The sequence below is a fragment of the Lissotriton helveticus genome, chromosome 2_1, assembly GCF_964261635.1.
Source record: "Lissotriton helveticus chromosome 2_1, aLisHel1.1, whole genome shotgun sequence".
Taxonomy (NCBI): domain Eukaryota; kingdom Metazoa; phylum Chordata; class Amphibia; order Caudata; family Salamandridae; genus Lissotriton; species Lissotriton helveticus.
Genome location: NC_136059.1, coordinates 184,533,511 through 184,556,619, shown reverse-complemented (window position 1 = coordinate 184,556,619; position 23,109 = coordinate 184,533,511). Strand labels below are relative to the sequence as shown.

General features: G+C 44.2%; 1 protein-coding gene across 1 annotated transcript in view; it reads right to left on the bottom strand.

Annotated features, from left to right (window-relative positions):
- Nucleotides 1–23,109, bottom strand: part of SIGMAR1 (sigma non-opioid intracellular receptor 1) — a 115,867-nt gene that overhangs the window by 20,591 nt on the left and 72,167 nt on the right. The window contains exon 2 of the mRNA XM_078674694.1: nt 12,599–12,799. Coding sequence (XP_078530820.1) covers nt 12,599–12,799 — 201 coding nt within the window. The remainder of the gene's footprint in view (nt 1–12,598; nt 12,800–23,109) is intronic.

Below are 23,109 nucleotides of genomic sequence, written 5' to 3'. Positions count from 1 at the left end.
CCTAATGTTTGGCAGGGGTGAGTAGCCCTGTAAGCGGTGCCTAATTTTGTATTTTAATGTTTAACCTACTTGAAGGGGACAGGTCTGAAGTCCGAAGGGATGGAGTTGCTATAATTCACTAATGATTCGCTTACGTTAAGAAGAGCTTGCAGGCTTCCACCACAAGGTGCTTAAGGCAAGATCTACATAGCCCTTTTCAGTCGCAAAAGGTAAGATTTGCCGTATTGGGCTGTTCGAGACTGTCAAAAAAGACTTTTCTGTATGTACAAATCACAAATTGCTATTTGGTAATATGTTACCGAATCACAATTTGGATTTGTGACCTCAGTCACAATCAGTATTTGGAAAGAGCATGCTGAGGGAGTCCTTTCCAAATTGTTGGTATGCATTGCTGTAATGCAATCAAATTGTGGTCGCAAAACATCAATCTTTTACCACCTCCGAAAAGGGTGTGGTAATCCATTCTCAAACGAGAAGGGGTCCCAAAGGGACCCCTTTCCCTTTGAGAATGTTGATAAAAAAAATTTTTAAGAGTATCCCATGGACCACTGCCTACTCATCAGAAATTGTATGTATTTTCACTTTAAAAAAAAAAAAAATCATCCCATTTTCCTTGAAAGGAACAGTTTGCTTTTAGATTTGCTTTGAGGTGTTCTGATGACATCATAAACGGCAGAGTGGTTCGTAAATGTCACTACAACATTAAGACGGCAATACAGGATCATATTATATGTGGAACTGTTATGCATGTTTTATTTTACATGCTTATTTTTATGTAATTAACTGAAAAACATACGAGGTAAAATTAAACTAAAAAAAAGTTAAGCACTTACCTTGTATTTGCCGCATCAGTGACGCAGTGAGCACAAGTTAAGTGCTTTTCTTATTTCACCTCTTCATCATCTGTCGACAACCCTCCCCCCCCCCCCCCCTCCTAACCAGCACAGGTCACTCCTGTGCAGTACATCTGCATTAAGTTGTGAGAAAAGCACAGCAGGGTACCAAAGTATGTACCTTGTTGGCTGCAAGTTAGTTACGGCGTTAAAATGAAACTATTTCTGAAATTTCTGAAATTATTTTTGCCCAATCATCTGCGCAGCAGAGTAGCAAGGATACAGTGGGACCTGGGGCAAGCAAGGACAATGCGCCCCTTTGACTGCTGTTGAGGTAATAAAATACAGCAATTATCAAGGTTTAATAGGCTCCTCTGGGTTCTAGGTCCCGGTACCACTGCACCTGCTGCACCAATGTCAGCTACGCTCCTGCATCCTCAGGACTCACCCACCCCTGGTTATGGCCCTCTAGAGTATGAATCCTAGAGAGCGCCTTCTGTAAAGTGTGGAGAAGAGCGCTCTTTCATGTTAATAGCGAGCCAATCATGCATGGAGGTCATTCAGGGCTCACTGCTGCGACTCCTGGCAGGCCCCTTGTGACCCCTGGCACGCCCCTTGTGACCCCTGGCATGCCCCTTGTGACCCCCGACACTGCCTTTCAGACCCCTACCGTCAGCAGTGGCAGGAACAGAAGCAGCTCGTCCTGAGGGACGTCGGTGGGGGCTTCACTCACCTTGTTTCTTGCCATTGTTTTTTTTATACTAGTATTGAATAATAGTTAATTATTCACGATTAGCTTAATATAAAGAATGGAGTACAAATAGCTGGAATAGGACTTACCCTGGCAGCTGAGGTAAATAAAAAAAATGCTTTTAAATGTATGTATGTTGTGGGTGTGCTTGCAGTTTTGAGTGTGTTTATGTAAGAGAGTGCGTGTATGTGTGTGCATGTGTAGGCAGAGAGTGTATGAGTGAGTGTGTGAATGTGTGTCTATGTATAAGCATGTCTATGTGTGGGTAAAAGTGAAGGTCAAGGGGCATGTGAAGTCACTTCCGCTACGCCTGGTATTTTGGTGAATTGACCCCCATGCAATCAATCCTGCAGCAATATCCTGTAACAATCCACAGAGTCATTGGAGAGAAAATTGGAGATTCGCATCCATCAATGACTATCTTTCCAGGCGCCTGCAACAGTAAGAAGCTCCTTTATCCCTCATTTTATTCTTTTTCCAACAGTTTTAAGGGATCACACTTGTAGCTCGGTTGGATTCATCTGTTGCTGCTCCTCTCAAAGAACTTTTGAGCGAATTCTTTTCCATGCACGAATCTACACTGAACCAACCAAGTCTGAATCTAAATGCACTTTATTTCAATATTTACAAACAGCTTCTGCTTTGAATAATTTGCATCTGAAATCTAAATCTGCACGATTGACCTCTCATTGCTGATCTGCAACTGAATTGCTAACATGTAAAATAAGATATCGAACTATTGTTTTGATATCACGTGCATCACAAGAGCAAAACAGCACACCCACCTCCTCAAATGGCTGGTGCTCGGAAAACAAGGTTAAATAAAAAATGAAGCTTGCAATGACATTCTATCAAATTGAAAAGCCACAATAGAAATTGACAGAGCACATAATGAGTAACAGCTCTAAACAAATACTAACTAAGCTAGTATGTTCCGTTTAAGCTTAAACCTCAAACTGAAAAGGGTTTGTTATAGAACACCTGTATTTTCAAAGATGGCCACTCAAATAATGCAACAAAACATAGTAAGAGGCTATCTGCCACAGCACACCACTGTGTGAGGGGGAAAGAGTCTTGCATACAGCACCACAGGTATTTTGTTGTAGAAAGCAGTGCTTTAAATGGGCCGGTACTGTCCGGTACGGAGTACCGGCACTTTTTTATTTTGAGGAGCAGAGTACCGGCACTTCTCAAGAGAAATGCAATACCTTTAATTGGAGACTACCGTCACTTCTCAGAAACAAGCAGGTACTCTGCTACAGAGTACCTGCACTTTTATTTTCCCATTTCAAGCACTGGTAGAAAGAGCACCACCTGCATTGTATTGAAACCTGGCCTAAAACAACAGTAGGCTGCTGAACGCGACAGACCTTCCATGTTAATCTTCCGCATCACTGTCCCCTCCCATACGCAGCGCCTCATATCAATGCTTTCAGGCCACCGCGTGGATGGAGCCCAATGGGCCGGAGTCCAGGAGGCCATTACTGCATCTCACAGGAGCACTTCGAGATTAAACTCATCTCCGCAAGGTCCTAAAAGGGCGCCTTGACTCCGGTGCCAATATCCCTGCAACAGATGAACTCAGGCTAGATTGATTCAGCCGAGGGAGGGCAGGCAATGCTTTGAGGACCTTCCATCAATTACTGGAGAGGGTTGAGATGGAGTTAACATAATGGCTGCGGAAACAGGTACATTTTGTCTCAGATGCCACATTGGCATCCATCCAGGAACATTCAGAGAATGAAGCTTCAGACCTTGTAACTGAGGAACCTGGTTTGAGTCCTGGCCTGAGTTCAACATCCTGGGATTCTGGGCGCATCGCTTACCCTCGCCATGCCTTAGAAAATTAAAAAAAATAAACATTGACAAAGCAGATAGGTTTTACCTATGAGAGACATACTGGCATTGTTCATGTTTTTTTAAATACGTTAAACATCACAGCCTGCTGTACAACAACGCACAAAGTAAAAACAAAGAGCAAAGCGCTGACCGCGTCATAGTGCTTTTTTGTTTATTTTACAAAATGAAATACTGCAGCCAAAGTTGCTGTACAACATCTTTCAAAAACTAACAAAACCAGACAGCTCAGTGCAAGCTATTCGAGTTTGTTAATGTTTTTTAAAGATGTTGCACAGCAGCGTGGGCCACTATGAAACATGGCTTAAAGTATATAAAAACATAGCGCTATGGCACGGCCAATTGACTGCGCTATGGCTCTTTGTTTTTATTTACTTTGTGTGTTGTTGCACAGCAGGCTGTGATGTTGAGCAACATCTTTAACCCCTTCGCCGCTGGCGGGATTCCCCTGCTGTGCTGGGGGGCGCGTACAGCGCCCCCATGCTCATGACGAGGTCAGCTCGTCATGAGCCACGGCGCTCCGGGGCTCATGACGAGCTGAGCTGAGCTCGTCATGACCGCGCCCGTTCCAATGGAACGTTCGGCACAGCAGGGGAATCAGCCCAGCGTGCGAGCATTCCATGTAACGGGTGCGGTCATGACGAGCTGGAGCGCCGTGGCTCATGACGAGCTGACCTGGTCATGAGAGCCCAAGAGGTTAAAAAAAAATTACAACACTATCAACGCCAATACGTCTCTCAGAGGCGAAACCTTGTCAATAGTGGTGCTGCTGTACATGCCCTTGGGCTAGGGTCGCACTATATAATAATGCAAACAAAAAAAATAAAAAGGATTACAATAATTGGTTCCTCAACTCCGCCTTAATGACATTTAGGATTTTATACTTCAATTTTTATGTTATCACTGTTTCTATTGTAGGGGTGGACAGTACTACTCCTGAGTGGGAAAAGAGGCAAGTCTTTACTACCCTTCAGAACACTGGGAGGGTAGGTGAAAAATCTGTCTGATCTGGAAGGAAGTCCCACTACACAGGGGCTTGGCACATGGCTGCTCATTACAATGTTTTTGTTTTATTTCCATGTGCATTTCTAGCAAGTAACTGTGCTCACTTCTAGTGTTGTGGGACTGAGTTGCAACCATAAGTTTTGGCAGAGGTAGGATGGAGTAAGGAACATCTACCCTCTGAACCGCCACACAAGCATTCTTGTATCGGGTAAGACTGAATGCTGTCACTTTAATTAATCATATTCTTTGCTTCTTAAAATATTATGTTATTACCATTCCCCCACCACACAATCTGCCTTTAGTATGGTTTTGTACAGTCTGTGGCACCCCAATGACTTTCAACATGGTTCGACTGTTACTTTCAAAGAGAATTTAAGTGTGCTCAAGACTGTGATAACGAGTTATGGATAATATAGCCTGGTCTTACTCCAAGCTAGGTGGCTATGACTTACTCAATGAGCTAACGGTTCAAAGAGTTTTGAGTTTAAGAGGAAATATCAAGAGAATTTAGACTTGCTTGTTAATCTTCTAGGTCCGTGTTTTACCAAACTGTGTTGTGATCCTATTTTTGGTGGGTCACAAACATCCAAGCAATAAAGATGCCTTTAAATTCTGTATTTATCTTGTCACATTTGCGAATATGACACTTTACAATGCACTCGTTACAACATATTTTTTACATCTCATAATCCATTACAACGCATGTCGTTGCAACGCATAATCCATTACAACGCATTAGTATTCTAACTCCACTGGGGCGTTACTTTGGGGAATGCGTTGTAATGGATTATGCGATGTAATGACATGCGCTGTAATGGATTTTGCGATGTAAAAAATGCGTTGTAATGACACGCATGCGTTGTAAACGATGTTTCCCCACATCTGCTGGGTTTCAAATAAAGAGGTCAAATGTCAGGCTATGTCTGACAAATTGTTCCTTATTTTTTAATGTGGGGATTGAGGTTTACAAACTCCTCTCACTTTGCAGTCAGAGAAAGAAAAGTAAAGTCAATCATATGACAATATTGCTTGCTGGGGTACAGGGAAATTGAAAGGAAAGGACGTAGGATGTAATTTTTTGTAACGCACAACAAAATTCAAATATCTTTAATCGACGTGCACACATTCAGCAGTTAGGAAAGCAAAAATGAAGCATTTTAATAATTTTTAAGTGTGATGGAACCAAGGATTTTAATAGGCTCAAAACAAATCAAGACTTTTCTTGAGGATACACGAATGGTAAAATATGCAAATTAGGTGACTCTATATCTGTGTCTGTCTGTCTGTCTGGTATGGTCATACCTACATGTGGAGCAAGTTGACTACATATTAGGAGTTGTGATCAAGGGGTTGTGTTACATCTCCGAGATCGGACTATCGTGGCGGAACTGTTGCTGTGGGCGCGGTGATAGGACAGATCAGTGTTATTTTGAATGTATGGAAGTGATCTGACATGTGTCTCATTAGAGGGTAGTGTCCTTCGTTATCCACAAACAAAGCACTTTTGAGCTAAGGAAAATCTTGGCTATGTAATAGGGGGCAACATTATTTTTCATGACTGAAAGTTAAGCCTGCCAGGAAAATGGAAATCAGAGACATTTTGCATAAATATCAAAACAAATAATGCACTAGGAATGTCCAGATCTCAATATCACTATCCTGGATGTGAACCGCTGGAGTAGTATTAATCAAATACTCCATTTAAATCGGATGTGATATTTCCACGATGAATCCAGGGCACTAGTATGGAAGACATGAGACTGAACTTTGCTAGGCTGTGTCCTTCCCAATATCCACATTTTAAAGTACGGACACTGTCAGATAGATTCACTGTAAACAGCAGAGATTGTTCTAAATCTGAATAAAAAATAGGAGTTTTGGTTTTGAATATGGCATACTATATGAATGACTGACCTTTAGAAAAAGACAACTTCAAATAAAAAGTCTGCAGTGAAATGCCGTATATGATGGCATTATGGCTAAAACAATCCAAAAATGTATCGTTCTCAAGAATAAAATCTGTTGGGGTAGTTGCTCAATATTATAAAAACTTGAAAAAGCTATTCAAATGGGGCGTGGCCAACAGCATGGCGGACTAGACGTGTCCGACCGGTGCTCCGAGGGCCGCCAAGAGATCCTGACAATTTTGCACGCACACTTGCCAATCAAGTACAGAAACTTACAGGAAAGGTGCCGGAACATCTGGTCTGAGTATTGGCAGGGTCGCGGTTTCAGGAATACCTCGGTTGCGGCGTGGGGCGCGATGTGAAGCAGAGCCAGAGCTGCAGACAAGATGGCAGCGGCTTGTATGGAGCGGTGAAAATGGTGGACGCTGATGACGATAGTCCGACTCCAGACCAGAGGCTGAATCCAGGCTGGGGGAGCGGAAGAGAGCGAGCTGCTGAGAGGTACGGCGAGTGTCCTCACCTCTCTTCCCACGGCCCCATAACCCTTCTGTAGCTCCCTCCATCCGCCGGGTATGCTGCGTGGCGATACTGAGTTGGGCTGCGAAGGGTGAGATCAAGAGAGCTGCAATGAGGGTAGTGGAGGCGGGCCCGGCAGCACGGTGCGGCGATATCTAGAGAGCCTCGGAGAGGGTGTTACACATCGGAGAGGACCCGAGCGCACCTTTGGTGCTGCAGCAGCCCCAGGGGGACGACGGATCCGGACCGGGGAAGAAGCTGCAGCACCGGATGTGTAAGGAGAGAGCCGGTGAGCACCGAGACAGTGGGGAGTTCGGCGCAGAGCCTATTCCTTTTACTCTGGTGAGCACAAAGCCTTCTCACGTGTGGACTATATACTAACACCGGCGGGAGCATTAGCAGACATACACAAGGTAGAATACCTGGCGAGAGGCCTCTCAGACCACTCGCCACTGTGGCTTACAGTGGGAACCCGGCGGCATCGCCCAACAGGGGAATGGAAAATCAATCCATGGAAATTAAGAGACCTGCAGGTTGCCAAAGAAATTAGGGTGGACTCTGACCTTTATTTCAGTGAGAATGTGGGATCAGTAGATTCGGCTATTACACTGTGGGAGGCCTACAAACCAGTATTGAGAGACAGAGCCCAAAACATCATAGCCCACAAGAAACGAAAGGAGGGAAAGCAGATTGCGGGGCTTAAAATCCAACTATTACAAGTGGAAACACAGGCCAGCACAAGTAATGACCCCTCTTGCTGCGTAGAATGCAACTTCTCAGACAGGAATATTTTGTGCTGGCAAAACGACGCAGGCAACATGCAACACAAGCCATGCACCCAAGGTTATATGACGCGGGAGACAAAACGGCCCGTCTGCTTGCATGGATCAGTAAGAAAGAGTTAGAAAGCAGGTGGGTGACACAGATACGAACCGACACTGGCCAGACGCATGATACCCCTATACCAATAGCCAATACATTTGCAGACTGTTATGAACACTTTTACACACAACGCGACTTGACAGTACCCGAACAGATGCGGGCCTACCTCCAGGGCACGCAATTTCCAAAGCTGACAGATAGTGACTCGCATACATTAGATGAGAAAATTATCTAAGAGGAAATTGTGACAGCCATCGGCCAGCTGAAGACTGGCAAGGTCTCAGGCCCCAATGGGCTCCCCCCACAATTTTTTAAACAGAGCGTGACACTTTTTTTGCCCACATCTCCTCCAACTATACCTGGAGGTGCATAAGACAGGAGGTCTACCTAGAGATCGGAGGACAGTCACAATCGCGGTGATCCACAAGGAGGGCAGACCGCCGCAGAAGTGTAGCTCGTACAGACCTATCTTTCTTATCAACATGGAAACCAAAATACTGACTAGGATATTAGCTAACAGACTCACTGGGGTTATATCGGGACTCATACATTAGGACCTGTCTGGCTTTATGCCTAAGCGGTCGACACGGCTCAACCTTCGGAGGTTAGAGGTGGCAACCACTAAGGAACGACTACATCTCATCCTGTCTCTGGACGCAGAAAAGGCTTTTGATACTGTGCATTGGCCATTTCTTATGCTAGTGTTGTAAGAGTTTGGCCCGATATTCAGAAGGTGGATTGCCGTTCTCTATGAACGATCATTGGCATGAACCAGAGTCAACGGGGTAGTGTCCAGGGAATTCCAGATCGGCAGGGGTACCAGTCAGGGATGTCCCCTATCCCCTCTGCTGTTTGCTTTGGTACTGGAACCTCTAGCGTGCGATATTAGGGCACATCCAGATATAATGGGATTTTGGGGCCCAGGAGAGGAGGGATCAGACAAACGTATCTCGTTGTATGCTGACGACATACTAATGTATGTCACAAAGCCAGAGACATCAATCCCTATGATAATGGATAGCTGCGAAACTTACATAGCTCACGCGGGATACACAATTAATTGGGAGAAATCCTGTTTTTATCCGGTGGGTGGAGATAGTGGGTATGCCGTGTGCCCGCGTCAACTCCAACTTGCGCCTGAAGGCATCAAATACCTGGGTATCTATGTTACGACAAATATGGCAGCAGCTCTAGACCGAAACCTCTAAAGGGTACACAGGGAATTCCGAGCGGATGCTGACAGGTGGTGGACATTGCCGCTTACCCTGCTGAGCCGGGTGGCGCTTCATAAAATGATAGTGCTCCCGAAGTTCTTATATGTCCTGCAAAACACGTATCAATGGATCCCGCACGAAGCGTTCACAAGAATAGAGGGCACACTGAGAACATTCCTCTGGGATCGGAAACCACCGAGGATAGCGCTGGGGACATTACAACAAAACCAATATAATGGCCGTATCTCTCTGCCCGAACTGCGGGCCTACTATTGGGCAACCCACCTCATTGTGGTGAATGAATGGGGTCATATAGACAGAGACCACCCTACATATGCGCTTGAGCACGCGCAATTTACGAAACATCCCGAAACACACAATATATATATGGTGGGAAGGGCTCCACACATCTCCTAACAGCCGCACAGATCGTAATAGCAACATGGAAAAAGACGGAAAGGCAGATGAAATGGGTGGGTCAAGTTACAAAGGATACCCCACTGTGGGTAGGCAACAGACTTTGCGAAACTGAGAGGTTTCAGGAAATGAGACCTGCTGGGCATCTCCCAGCTGAAGGACATACTGTGTTGAGGGAAACTGGTAACATTTGCTTACCTCCAGACAGAATATGCCATGGCCAAAGCCCAACATTACAAATATCTGCAGCTGACATACACGTGGCAGACACAACATATTGACACGACAGACATTCCGGAATACGCACCACTAGAGGGTCGCCTCCTGATGGGAGAGAGAGGAGATCCTGGACATACAGGACCATCATAAATAACAAGCCAGACTCCTTGCAGAAGTTGAAGGCCAAATGGGAGCTAGACGTGGGGCAATAGAGGACCTGGACTGGGAAATGGCGTTGATGCACCCTCGCGAAGTGGCCATCAAATCACGATTACGTCTGATCCAACTCAAGTATCTACACAGGGCATACTATGATAGGGCATGTTTACATCGCATAGGGAGGGAGGGAGGAGGAGCCCAATTGCCTGCGCTCCCGATTGCCAGAGGCAATTTCTTCAACACGGTTTGAGAGTGTTGCCAGATTCAGAGATATTGGGGGAATCTGTTAGAGGAACTAGGGGCCATTCTAGAGGGGATGATTCCTTTGAACCCACAATTAGTTCTGCTGGGAGTCTCCACGGAGGTTGATCTCCCTAGGACAAAAATACTGCTACTCCAGCTAGGACTAGTTGTGGCACAGAGTGACCTGGCCAAGACATGTGGGGCAGTGACGGGCCCATCTCTGAATGAGTGGAAGAAAAATATGGACATGTACATGCTGGGGGAGAAAACGACTTATCAGGCGAGGGGCTGTCCCAAAATGTTTTGGAGAATATGAAAGCCATGGCTTAAACACTATGGACTTAATCTTATTGACTCCCAATGAGGTCTTGAGATGGGGCTGGAAGAGGGAAAGGGGGAGCGGGCATGGGGGGGGGGGAGGAGTTGACGGGACATGCTACAACCGCCTCACTGTTTACCACTGTACAAAGAACTTGATGCTGAAGTATTCTTATTGAAACGTCTTCACATTCTTAATGAGTATCGTATCTGCATTACAACCATGAAAATGCCAATAAACACATTTAAAAAAAAAAAAAAAAAAAAGCTATTCAAATATACTATGTGTGTACTATTTGAGCTGCGCGATACACAATTACATGCATTGGCACATGTATTGTGTTTCCCTTTTTCCACAATCGGGAAACTTCTTTGAAAGTGGAGGGTGCTTGGTCAAAATTTCCACCTCAGTTGCACACTTACACGGATGTTCTTTTACAGTAAATCACTGAAAGCAGTTCTAGATTAACAAACATCTTCACATCCTTCCTTGGTGATTTGGGGTCTGTGATTTATGCACACATCATTTGAACCTAGGGTTACATTTTTTAAGTGGAGATCTTCAAGTTGTGCAGCTCATCACAAATGTCCCTACACTGCCTATAAGAAAGAAGTACCCCGTAGAAGTGCTCACTATTGCGCACAAGGATCTCCCACTAGGGTCACTAGACACCGTTTACTCAACAGTACTTTAGAAGTTCACTCTAGATTTTGACCTGTCAAGCAACAGGTATTGTTAACTGCAAGGCATTCCTTACAGAGGATATTTAACGATTTAGTATTTTATCTAGTTAAAAAACAAAAAGTGAAAACCATAGGTGATGGGCTGTGGGTTAGTTAATAAAGTCGTACGGAAACGTGAGAATCCGATAGGATACAAGGAAATGTATTTCCCTCAGTGTATGCAAGACATGATTATGAAATCCACCAGAAACTAGCCAAAGAAAGTATACATTTGTAGAAATGCACGTATCTTTCCATTCTTGCAGTAGCACGTAGGAAAACGGACCACATACATTCTTCTGAACACCACAAAACATTGCAATAAATCGCCATTGAGTGCAACGTTTTGTGGCTCTGCAAGTATAGACACATAAAACATGTTGTGATGTCACAGAAGTGCTTGCTTCCTACCATACTGAAAAACACTATATACGCACATACAACCGAGCCCCCCAAACTTGAGAACCACATCTTAAAAGACCCCTCAATACAAACTCTATCATTGACTTATCGGCGGGGAAGTAGAACCTCCAAATCACAGAGGAGGAGTTTCAACATGGTATTGAGGCAATGTACTTAGAGAAAACTGGCTCAACTGTGTCCCAATGGAATTTTTTAAGCGAGACTCTTCATGACTAATCCCACATTTTAAGGCAATGTTTGAGGAAGCTTGCGAGAACCTAATCCTGCTATATGACACACAGGGGCAACAAGATCAGTTATTCCAAATCCTAATAAACCTCCTGATGACGGCCCATATCATTAATTACCAAAGAATCAAACGTTCTGGCCAAAACATTAGCAACCAGCCAAAACAGTGCACTTGCTAGTACACAATGATCAAAAAGAATGTATGCCGACAGGAGCACGCAAAACTGCATACGGATCCTTCATGTCATATTGTCTTGAGGTATCCGACTCCCGATGTTCCCTGCAGCTACATCCTTCCAGAAGAAAATAAGAGCTTCCAGAATATTGATCTTATTTACAGGCATTTATTACGCAGGAGAGGCCTCTGGGCGCATGACTGGGTAAAAAGAACTAAGGACCAACTATAACTCATTATTCCCATACCCTTAAACCTCACATGCTAGGCGGAAAAGCCAGGTCTTAAGATGTTTCAGAAAACCGAGCAAGGATGGAAGCAGCCTTGAGGATACAGGAGGAGGGCTCCACAGTTTAGCTTCTGCCACTGAAAAGGACTGCGCTTCCAGTCATTGCCTTTTAAATCTGCGAACGATGACAGAGTTCATCAAAGATGGAATCAACATTCTAGAAGGGATAGGTCTCAAAGGAATACGAATCAACCCAGGAGAATTGAGCTACAAGGCCTGAACATAATGCAGCATGCCTTAAATTGTATACACTAAAACAACAGTAACAGGCAGATTAAGAGATCAAGGTGTGTGCATTGAACAATCTACAGCTACTTATGTAGGTTTCGAGTTTACCTCCACTGCTTTACATGCCCATTTCCAACACTTTTAGGTTGGTTTTGGCTGCAGACTCTGGGCCTACACAGGTCAAATGGAGTTGAGCAGTCACATTTCTTACCAGAGTGTCCGCCTGTGTCTAATGCAGTCCCGAAGAGCAGTATGTACTCTGTAAGGGAGGCGTGGAGCAGGCACATGGACCCCATCCAGCCACCCGCATTCACAAAGATCCACTGCAGGTCCTCGTCGGGCAGGATGTGGCCCGGGTGCTTCTTCCGCAGCTCCACAATGATTTTCGAAAACGCCACCTCAAAGTCCATGCCTGCACATAAGAGAAATAACTGTTAACTCAATATAATTCTTTAAGAATTGAATTCTTTATATATTACATGTCCAATCAAAGGGAAGCGGAGCACTTTACATAACAAGCATTGGCATAGCCAATAGGTCTCGTATTTGGGACCTTGTAAGTGTTTAGCCATGCAACAGTTGGTGCTGTTGCACCAAGGATATTCTGCTGCATAAATAAATACTTATAGGGTCCAAAAAACGAGACCTATGCTTGCTTGTTTGTGTTTTGTTGCTGTTTTGTTTAAGTTGCCAGATCTACAATAGCTGGACCTGGTTTTTGTTAACAGTTCTTTGCATCAAATGAACTTGTTTTCATTGCTCTGAATGTTGTTTCCATTCTGGTTGTAGGAAGCAGTCATTCCCAGCGGTCTGTGGGCTGCCTAGCTGTGCGCATGCGCTGAACTTTGCAAATGAGAAAAAGCCTGGTGGAGGCGCAATTTACAAGTGTGGAGTGAGTAAGCCCCAGGAAGCATGACTCACTCACACAGGAGGTCATGCACTGCAACTGCATACTCGGCATGGTTTAAGAAAACTCGACCCACTCCCTCCCAGGCATCGAACACATATTTACCAAGAAACCATGAGAAGAGCCTGCTTGCTGCACTGACAGCTGGTAGTGTGTGTGCCTGGTGAAAGCGTGCACCGACGGCTGGTAGTGCGTGACGGCTGGTAGTATGTGTGCCAGGTGAAAGTGTGCACTGATGGTTGGTGGTGTGTATGTGCCTGGTGGAATCGTGCACTGACGGCTGGTGGTGAGTGTGCCTGGTGAAAGCGTGCACTGACGGCTGGTGGTGTGTGTGCCTGGTGGAAGCGTGCACTGACGGCTGGTGGTGTGTGTGCCTGGTGGAAGCGTGCACTGACGGCTGGTGGTGTGTGTGCCTGGTGGAAGCGTGCACTGACGGCTGGTGGTGTGTGTGCCTGGTGGAAGTGTGCACTGACGGCTGGTGGTGTGTGTGCCTGGTGGAAGCGTGCACGGACGGCTGGTGGTGTGTGTGCCTGGTGGAAGCGTGCACGGACGGCTGGTGGTGTGTGTGCCTGGTGGAAGCGTGCACTGACGGCTGGTGGTGTGTGCCCCTGGTGGAAGCGTGGACTTACGGCTGGTGGTGTGTGTGCCTGGTGGAAGCATGCACTGACGGCTGGTGGTGTGTGTGCCTGGTGGAAGCGTGCACTGACGGCTTCTGGTGTGTGCCTGGTGGAAGCGTGCACCGACGGCTTCTGGTGTGCATGCCTGGTGGAAGCGTGCACTGACGGCTGGTGGTGTGTATGCCTGGTGGAAGCGTGCATCGACGGCTGGTGGTGTGTGTGTGCCTGGTGGTGTGTGTGCCTGGTGGAAGCATGCACTGACGGCTGGTGGTGTCTATGGCTGGTGGAAGCATGCACGGACGGCTGGTGGTGTGTGTGCCTGGTGGAAGCGTGCACCGACGACTGATGGTGTGTGTGCCTGGTGGAAGCAGGAGCATTCACAGTGATAGAAGACACAAATTAAACTGACGAAGAGGAGGGGGAGAAGGGAGGAGGGAGTGCGAGCAGAGTAGCATGATTCACAGCTAGAAGACACAAATGAAGCTGACCGTGAGGGGGAAAAGGGAGGTGGGGTGCAAGCAGAGGAGCCTGATTACAGCAATAAAAACACAGACGGCAGCTGTGCACGTGCTCGTGAAAGCAAGCTGTAGGCCAGCAAAAGCCTCTGGTGGCACTTTTAAAAGCCACTTACTAAATGTCTCGAAGAGACAGCGCGTCTCAGGCGAGACCTAAAAAGGATGAGTAGAGATTACATTACCTCAGGTGGGGCTAAAGTCTACAGAGTTACATTACAGTGTGTTGAAGGAATGGCAGTCGAAGTAATGACCCATTCCTGATGCCAACCATGTAGAATGATTCATGTACAGTATTTCTGATAATCCTGTTTCTTCAGTAAAAAACATAAATTGTGTAAAAACAAGTTGGTAAAGATTGAGACATGCCTATGTTCAACAAGAACTTCCAAGATCCCCATAGAAAGAGATGACAGACAAAACTTTTTGGCCAACTCAGCGGTGCATGAGTTAGGTGGCTACACAATTTGTGTGCATGTGAAACCAAATATAATAAACAGTGGTAGCTGATATTAGGGATGGGCGTAAATTGTGTAGTCTCACTACGAAAAGCTCCGCGAAACGGTAAACAATCTCTGCAAGCACGCAAAAGTTCCATGAACGCGCGGAATTGCTTGTTCCGCCCGTTCGCGATGCTTATTTCCTGTTCGCGAACGCTGTTTGCGTGCTGGGGGAAATATCTCTCAAACACGCATTTTGAAAGCACAAACAAGCAAAAAATTCCGCAAAGCAGCGAATGGCGGAATTTTGGGCAATTCCACATGCTCTGCGGAACGCGAAATTACTCAAATTTCACAAATTCCGCAAGCGGAACGGAATTCACTGCCCAGGCCTAACTGATATGCAATGCTTGCCTAGAGTGCATGCAGAGTAAGAACCGATTTGTAGAATTAAAGAACGCGTAGACAGTGTATCTAGCTTTTATTGTATTACATTTTATTTAGAGTAGTTTCTCCTGAATATATCTCGGTTTATTCAGAAAAAAACAATGCAATATAATGAATCTCTACACCATTGTGATTCAACTTGAAATGTTTCTTGACATAAGCCAATTCATCAGTAAATCCCAATTACAGGCCTATGAATATTGACTCTTTCCCTCAAGACCGCATCAAGCTTGAGTGGTCAGGAGAAAGAGGGAACATATACACACTTCTCAAGTTCTGTGTACAATGAGGTTCACATCACACTTAAAGCTTTATAAAGTCTTAAATATATGTCTGGATGAATAGGCATACCATAGCACTTAATCATCTCTCTAGAGATGGGTGTCTATTTTTCTTCTCGCAAACAGATGTATGCCTGGCAACCATGCCTACATGCAAGATGTTACAACTAATTTAAGCTCCTATCACCACGCGCCATAAGGACACAGTCAGATTCATTGCTGTTCTGCCAATTCTCCGCACTGTCTGATCAAAATCTGGCAGCTCCCTTTACATTGTATACATTCTATAAATGGTCCATCTCATCAGGACAAAGTACTGCAGACCATGGGTCACATTTAAGCAACAGTGTGTGCAGATGCATTAGCGTGAAGCTACTAGTTTAAAAGGCTACATGATCGACGCTAATTTACAGAAACAAACTCCAGGACTGGCTGGATTGCAACAGACCTAGAACTGATGTTTACTGTTCATGGTTCAATGTCCAGCATCCACGAACCGTGGGATCTTCACTTCATTTCAAGCATGCCTCCGTAAATTGCCTCTGCTAGTATGAGCCGTTTGATTTTTTACGCAAATTGGGCCAAACGTTCAAATTAGTCCTTAGGCTTGTTTCATGGAGAGAAGTTTATGGTCTGTGCAGTTTTACTTTATTAGGTCTCGCCTGTCGATGCGCATGCGCATCGAGCAAGCGAGACTATAGGGGCTCATCGACTCTTTATCTAACTTGCAAGGAATCGTGGCGATTCCTTGCAGTGCCCGTGACTTTTAAGCTCAATGCGCATGTGCATTGAGCTTAAAAGCGCGTGCACAGCCGCCCGCATTCCTCCGACACCTTTGAAGTGAAGCTTAGCTTCACTTCAAAGGCCCGGCTTCTTCACACCCACATGCCGCTCTGCCCCGCTCCGCCCCCTCCCCTGAGTCATCCTGCCTGCCCTCGACGTTCCCCCCGCCCCCTCCCGCCACGCAATGCCGAGAGCTTGTTTTCTTTGAAATAGCTGTCTTTCTGACACTTGATAATATTGCATGTTGTCAATCTGACCCTATGCTTGCCTGTTGGTTATTTTTTTAATTTAAATTACGCGCAGACCTACGAAAATGCACCCTTTTACATTAATAGCAGTCAACAAGGGCGCCCGCCCCCTCCCTATCCCGGGCGCCGCTTAGGTTTCAGCGCGGCACCCGCTTTCACTTTTAACACGGCGGCCAGTCAACAATGGCGCATGCAGCTCTTTTCTGTCACGCTGTAAACATTCAAATTATTTGACTCCAGGAATTCCTGCCCCGGCCTGTTTAGACTCCGAGCACTCTCTGGTATGACAGAAGCACATTTTATGTAGTTCGGCTGAACTGCCGCCGCTCCTCCAGCTTGTTTCAGAAGAGTTGCCTTCATGCATTTTAAGTGCGTTGGCTAAAAGTGCACGGCATAGTTTTAGTTTGCGGGCAGGTTTTCTCATCTGATGCTCTTTCTGCTGTTCACTTTGTCCCATGCAGTTTTTACCAGTGTGCGCATTAAAAATAATGATGTTTGTCTGAAATGCAGCCGCCGCTGCGCTGTGTTTGGGACTGGCCTCGGTGCTGCAGATTAGAGTGGACGTGCTAATCAATTGCCCGTTTGAGAGGAAGTCATCCCGTGCCTTTGCATAATCCATTTACATATCCCCAGAAGGTGCCCGATGCCTGGATTGTGTGCTTCCTGTTGTGCGGGGCCCCAGGGCCCTCTTTCTGCCATTTGTTCCCCTTCAAGAGAGTAAGATAGCGTGGGAATATTTGGAGCTCTTCAGGTTTGGGGCCCAATGCCACTCCGTGCTGGTTCTCCTGGCGTCATGTATGTCTCTCTCTGAAACATGCCAAGGACAGGCTGCAGGCTCTGCAGCTTGTAGTGCCTCGTTTTGTGTGGGTAGGGGAAGGGTTGACCTCACTACAGTGTTTACCACAGTTAATGAAGATCAGATGGGAGAGTACACACAGAGCAGCTCTCTGGGCCCATTCTGAGCCACGTACTAATGGACACAAACAATGCATCCGTGACGTTCGTCTTAAGGCAGCCCTATTATACTAAACCCGCCTTTTCTTGACTTTTTATTTTCCTAAACCCATATTTTGTTAATTAAAGGTGTAAATTTTTTAAAAAGAAATGTTTGCAAATTTTTTTTCATGTAAGGGCCCACTGTTCTCACACTGCTTCTCCCAGCGTTCTTTGCATTCACGTTTGAGAGAGGCTCCTCTGAGACCGGTAAGTGCATACATGGATCTATATAATGCGTATGTAACTCCAAGTGGTGCAGTGAAATATTTTAACTCCTCCACGGGGAAGAACGCATTGTGTTCTCGGTTTATTTTTCCTGACACGAAAACTTGTTTTAGAATAGGGAATGGAGTTTTCGCTTGCCCCTGCCTCTGCCGTGCTCTGTTAGCAAACACTGCACATAGAAGTCACGCGCCGGATTCCTTCGCATTTCCTACTGCTAGTCAATGGCTAGTTTTTGTTTTACTTAAGGCAATATTACTTATTTCTTCCGTGGTGTAGACCTTTCCTGTTAGGGGCTTTGTTGTTCTGTGAGGACATTGAGTAATCGTGCTCATTGAAGACGATAGCAATGTTATAGCTGTTTGAAGAGCACCTGGAATGGCTCGCCTGCCCACACACGGTGACTGTGGGGAGGGAAGAGCTGAGCCTCCCTACTACAAGTGTTTAGATGTATCTGCTAGAGGCTGCCAAGCAAACTAGCAAGGCTTAGAGTACGATGGATGTTGTCTGCCACTCAATGTATACTTAATGTGAACATTTGCTATTAGGTCTAGGTTTGCAAATCACAGCGTTCCCCGTTTGGCCCCATGGCGCCCTCACCCTCACACCCCCTCTCACCCTCACTCACTCACCCTCATACACCCTCACACACCCTCACTCACCCTCTCACCCTCACTCACTCACCCTCATACACCCTCATCAGCATAGCATAACAAAACATAGCATGGTATAGCAAAAAAAGCATAGGATACACAAACTCACAACCCTTTCACCCTCACCCTTGCTCTAACACTCACCCTCACTCACTCACCCACCCACCCTCACCCACCCTCACTCACCCACCCTCACTCACCCACCCTCACTCACCCTCACCAGCATAGCATAACAAAACATAGCATAGCATAACAAAACAAAGCATATGATAGGAAAACATAGCATAGCATAACAAAGCATAGCATAACAAAACACAACACAACATACCATAGCATAACAAAACATAGCATAACAAAACAAAGCATAGCAAAACAAAACATAGAATAGTATAACAAAGCATAGCATAGCAAAACAAAACATAGCAAAACACAACAAAGCATAGCATAACAAAGCATACCATAACAAAGCATAGCATAACAAAACATAGCAAAACAAAACAGAAAAACACAACAAACCATAGCATACATAACAAAACATAGCATAGCATAACAAAACACAACAAAGCATAGCATAGCATAACAAAACACAGCATAGCATAACAAAACAAAGCTTAGAATAGCATAACAAAACATAGCATAACAAAACATAGCATAACAAAGCATAGCATAACAAAGCATAGCATACCAAAACAAAGCAGAGCATAACAAAGCATAGCATAACAAAACATCTCATAACAAAGCATAGCATAGCATAACAAAACATAGCATAACATAACAAAACATAGCATAACAAAACACAACAAAACAGCATAGCTTAACAAAACAAAACATAGCATGGCTGAACAAAACATAACAAAACATAATAGCATAGCAAAACACAGCATAGCATACCAACACAACAAAACATAGCATAGCATAACAAAACATAGCATAGCAAAACAAAGCATAGCATAATAAAACACAACAAAGCATAGCATAGCATAACAAAGCATAGCAGAGCAAAACATAGCATAGCATAACAAAGCATAGCATTGCATAACAAAACATAGCATAGCATAACATAGCATAGCATAGCAAAACATAGCATAGCATAACAAAACATAGCATAGAATAACAAAACAGCATAGCATAGCATAACAAAACAAAACATAGGATAGCAAAACAAAACATAGCATAGCATACAGCATCACTCAGCACCAACACAGCATCACTCTGTGGCACCACAACATCACTGAGCTCCACCACAGCATCAATCTGTTCAACCATTCAACAACAACTGGTTCAAATATGTTATCTCAATGTTTCAAGCTTTATTACAAATGTAACAAAAAAAGTTAATATTTGACATATGTTCTTGGATTTTCGTCACAATAAAATACACTGAACATAATCTTCACAAATGTTATTTACAAAAGTTTAAGCTATTGCCATTATAAATTACAATGACTTTTATTTAAGTATTAATTATTAAAAAAATTAAAAGCCATCGTTATTTGTAATATCAATACATCTAAGTCACGTAAATACAAAACATGTTGCATTACAAATTCTATAGGTGTCACATTTGCGAAAGTTATAACTATTGGCATTGTAAATGACAAAGCTAATAATTTAGCTATTTTCAAAAACAACACATAAATAAAAAAATTGTCATTTACAAGACCAATAGCTCAAACTTTCCTAATGCGAGACCTATTGCATTGCCCTAACTCACACTCACCCTCACTCACCCTCACCCTCACTCACCCTCACTCTCACTCACCCTCAACCCCTCACTCACCCTCACTCACTCACCCTCACTCACCCTCACCCACCCTCACCCACCCTCACCCTCACTCACCCTCAACCCCTCACCCTCACTCACTCACCCTCAACCCCTCACCCTCACACAGTGCAATAGGTCTCGGAGCATTTGAGTTAGAGCTTTTAGATTTGTTTATGGCTTTTTTTCTTTGTAATTCTTTAGCATTGCCTACAGGAAACAAAAATGCTAAAGATTTAAAAAAAAACCCATAAACAATTCTAAAAGCACTAACTCTAATGCTGCGAGACCTATTGCATTTCCAATGCTTGTTTGTTTTGCTATGGATAATGTGATGGATATGTATTGTATGTTTCTTTAGGTTACACTTATGAGGACAATGTTTCACTTTATGGGATTCACAACTATAGCATAGACCATGCTAGTAGATGATTTATCTAAAAGAATCCCTAAAATGTTAACAAAAACTGATGCGACCAGCAATTATCCCAACATGATCCTTAACAATAACATTAACCCTAATGCAGGACTACTCCTACATTGCCCCAATCTTGTACAAAACATATTACATTTGTTTACATTATTCTTCAATATAATGTGAAATCATTGCAGATTTAAAAACATATATAATATTAATCATATTCCTAACAATCTGTGTTTTAACTAACATATAAACTATTTTGTTGTTTACTTTATAAGCTGAAGCACATTTACAATGGTCGAAATAATTATGTCTATATGATATAAGCGCAATACTGGTTTGAATTAAAGTCATGGGGTCGATGTCATGGTAAAAATAAGAAACTGATCTGAAATAACAGGGTGACTTGCACCAGACATATTTATGGTGTGTCATGCATTTCGAGAATTAAATAAAAGAGGAACTGGGTGCATCACAACTTGACCAACTACTAGTAAACTAATAATCAGATTTTGGTAAATTAACTGAAAAGCGTAAAACCCTGTAGGCAGAATAGGGCAAACTGTAATCTGAGTAGCCACACGAGAACGCTAAAAACATGGGCCAAGTGGCCTTTATTCTATTTATTTATGGCATTTATAGAGCGCGCTGTTTCCCATGGGTGTCCTGGCGCAATTCTAGATTACTCCTGAAAGCATAAATTCTTCTAGACCAAGCAGTCTATAAAGCAATTATACAAACTTCACCATCAAAAGTATATACACTTGAACTAAACACCACTTGGATACTCAACCAGCTGTTAATGCTAAAAGGAGTTCTAAGTAAACCAGTACATAGTGAAGGGCTCTGCTTTTTCTTGAATATATCCCAAAAAGGCACACCATGTCTGAGACATGATGGATTATCGTGACTTAATATTGGTTGAAATGCCCTACAACAGTTCTCCTCATTTTTGCCTCGACGAATTAATGTCCCAGGAACAAACAGGTAGATTGATAAGATCTAAATCTTCATTTCCCTTACCCAAGTCATTGAGCAGAGGCCATAATGAAACCGTGGGTCCAATGGATCCCATACACTGGCTGATGTTCTGAAGAGCGGTTTCCTCAGCACAAGGTACTCGCAGATGTTGTGATTCAGACATTACATCTGAATCCACAAAATATTAAGTCCTGATTGCATAGGACAACCATGCACTAAACCTAAATACTACACACATCTTCCTGCAATAACCTTTAATACACAATTTCCAGTTTCCAACTTCATTAACGACCAGCAGAAGTAAGGTGCAATTTACTTGCAAGGACCACCCCCCCGTGACCCTGCAGGGGTCATCACTTTTATCTAACACCTTCATGGAAAGAGTAGCAGCATCCATGACTGCTGGCATAGAATTCTAAATGTAAAGATTATGGCTTAACTACGCATTCTGCGTCCCCTTCAGAAGCAAATGCTGTGAGGAAACAGTTTTACTTACACAATCAACAAACTGCAGCAGTGCAACACCTTTGTTGCATCAGAAGTCTAATTAAATCAACCAAGGGAAACCCATGTATCACTGTTGAAGGCTACATCTGTTGCCTACTCCGAACAAGTGGATCAGAACGCTGCCTCAGGGACAAGATCTGCCCCGAACAAAAATATCTTTCATGTGGCCATGAGGCTCACCAAGTATAGGACCAACAGTTTTGTCATTAAATACCCTAATACAGCTCAATTCATGCGAGCCATGGAAATTCTCAAAACCCTAATTGCAGACTAGGGCTACTGTACAAAAGTTGGAAAATTCTTAAGCAAATTTCTCTCCCACACCAGGCTAGCGCTGCTGCACACAGCCTACCATGTTAAATTGTGATTGATTCCGAGAAGTCATGGTGGCAATGCGGTGAATTTTAAAACTATATCTTTTGACCACAATCAGACGGTCTTTGGCCACAATCTAATTTTCCTTAACTGCTTGCATGATCATTACAGCCCCCAAGCGTCACGGTGGGTGTGCACTGACGACGGCCGGGGCAGTCCGAATCCCGCCCACTTTTAAAATCGCCTGCACAGCGCGAAAATTCACGGTGCATGCAAGAAGTTAAAGAGACCCACTGCTAAGGACACATCCATGCCTTGCTACTCCTCCCAACCTCAATGTCTGATCCAAACATAAGCAGGTGGAGAGATGATACAAATAACAAATCATGCGAAAATGCCTTCTTGCTTCTCCACTCTCTTCAGATGTTGTGGTTCATATACTATACGTTAACCTACTGTGGGGTCTAAAGCACCGGAAACAGACTTCCACCTCTGGCTCCTCAACTTCTAATTTAGGGTTGACTTCTTTTCAAGGAGTGTGTCTAGGCACCCAGCATCTTTAGGATGTTATATAAATGCACTTACAATAGAAATAGAATATATAACTCACACTGATAGTAATATCATAAT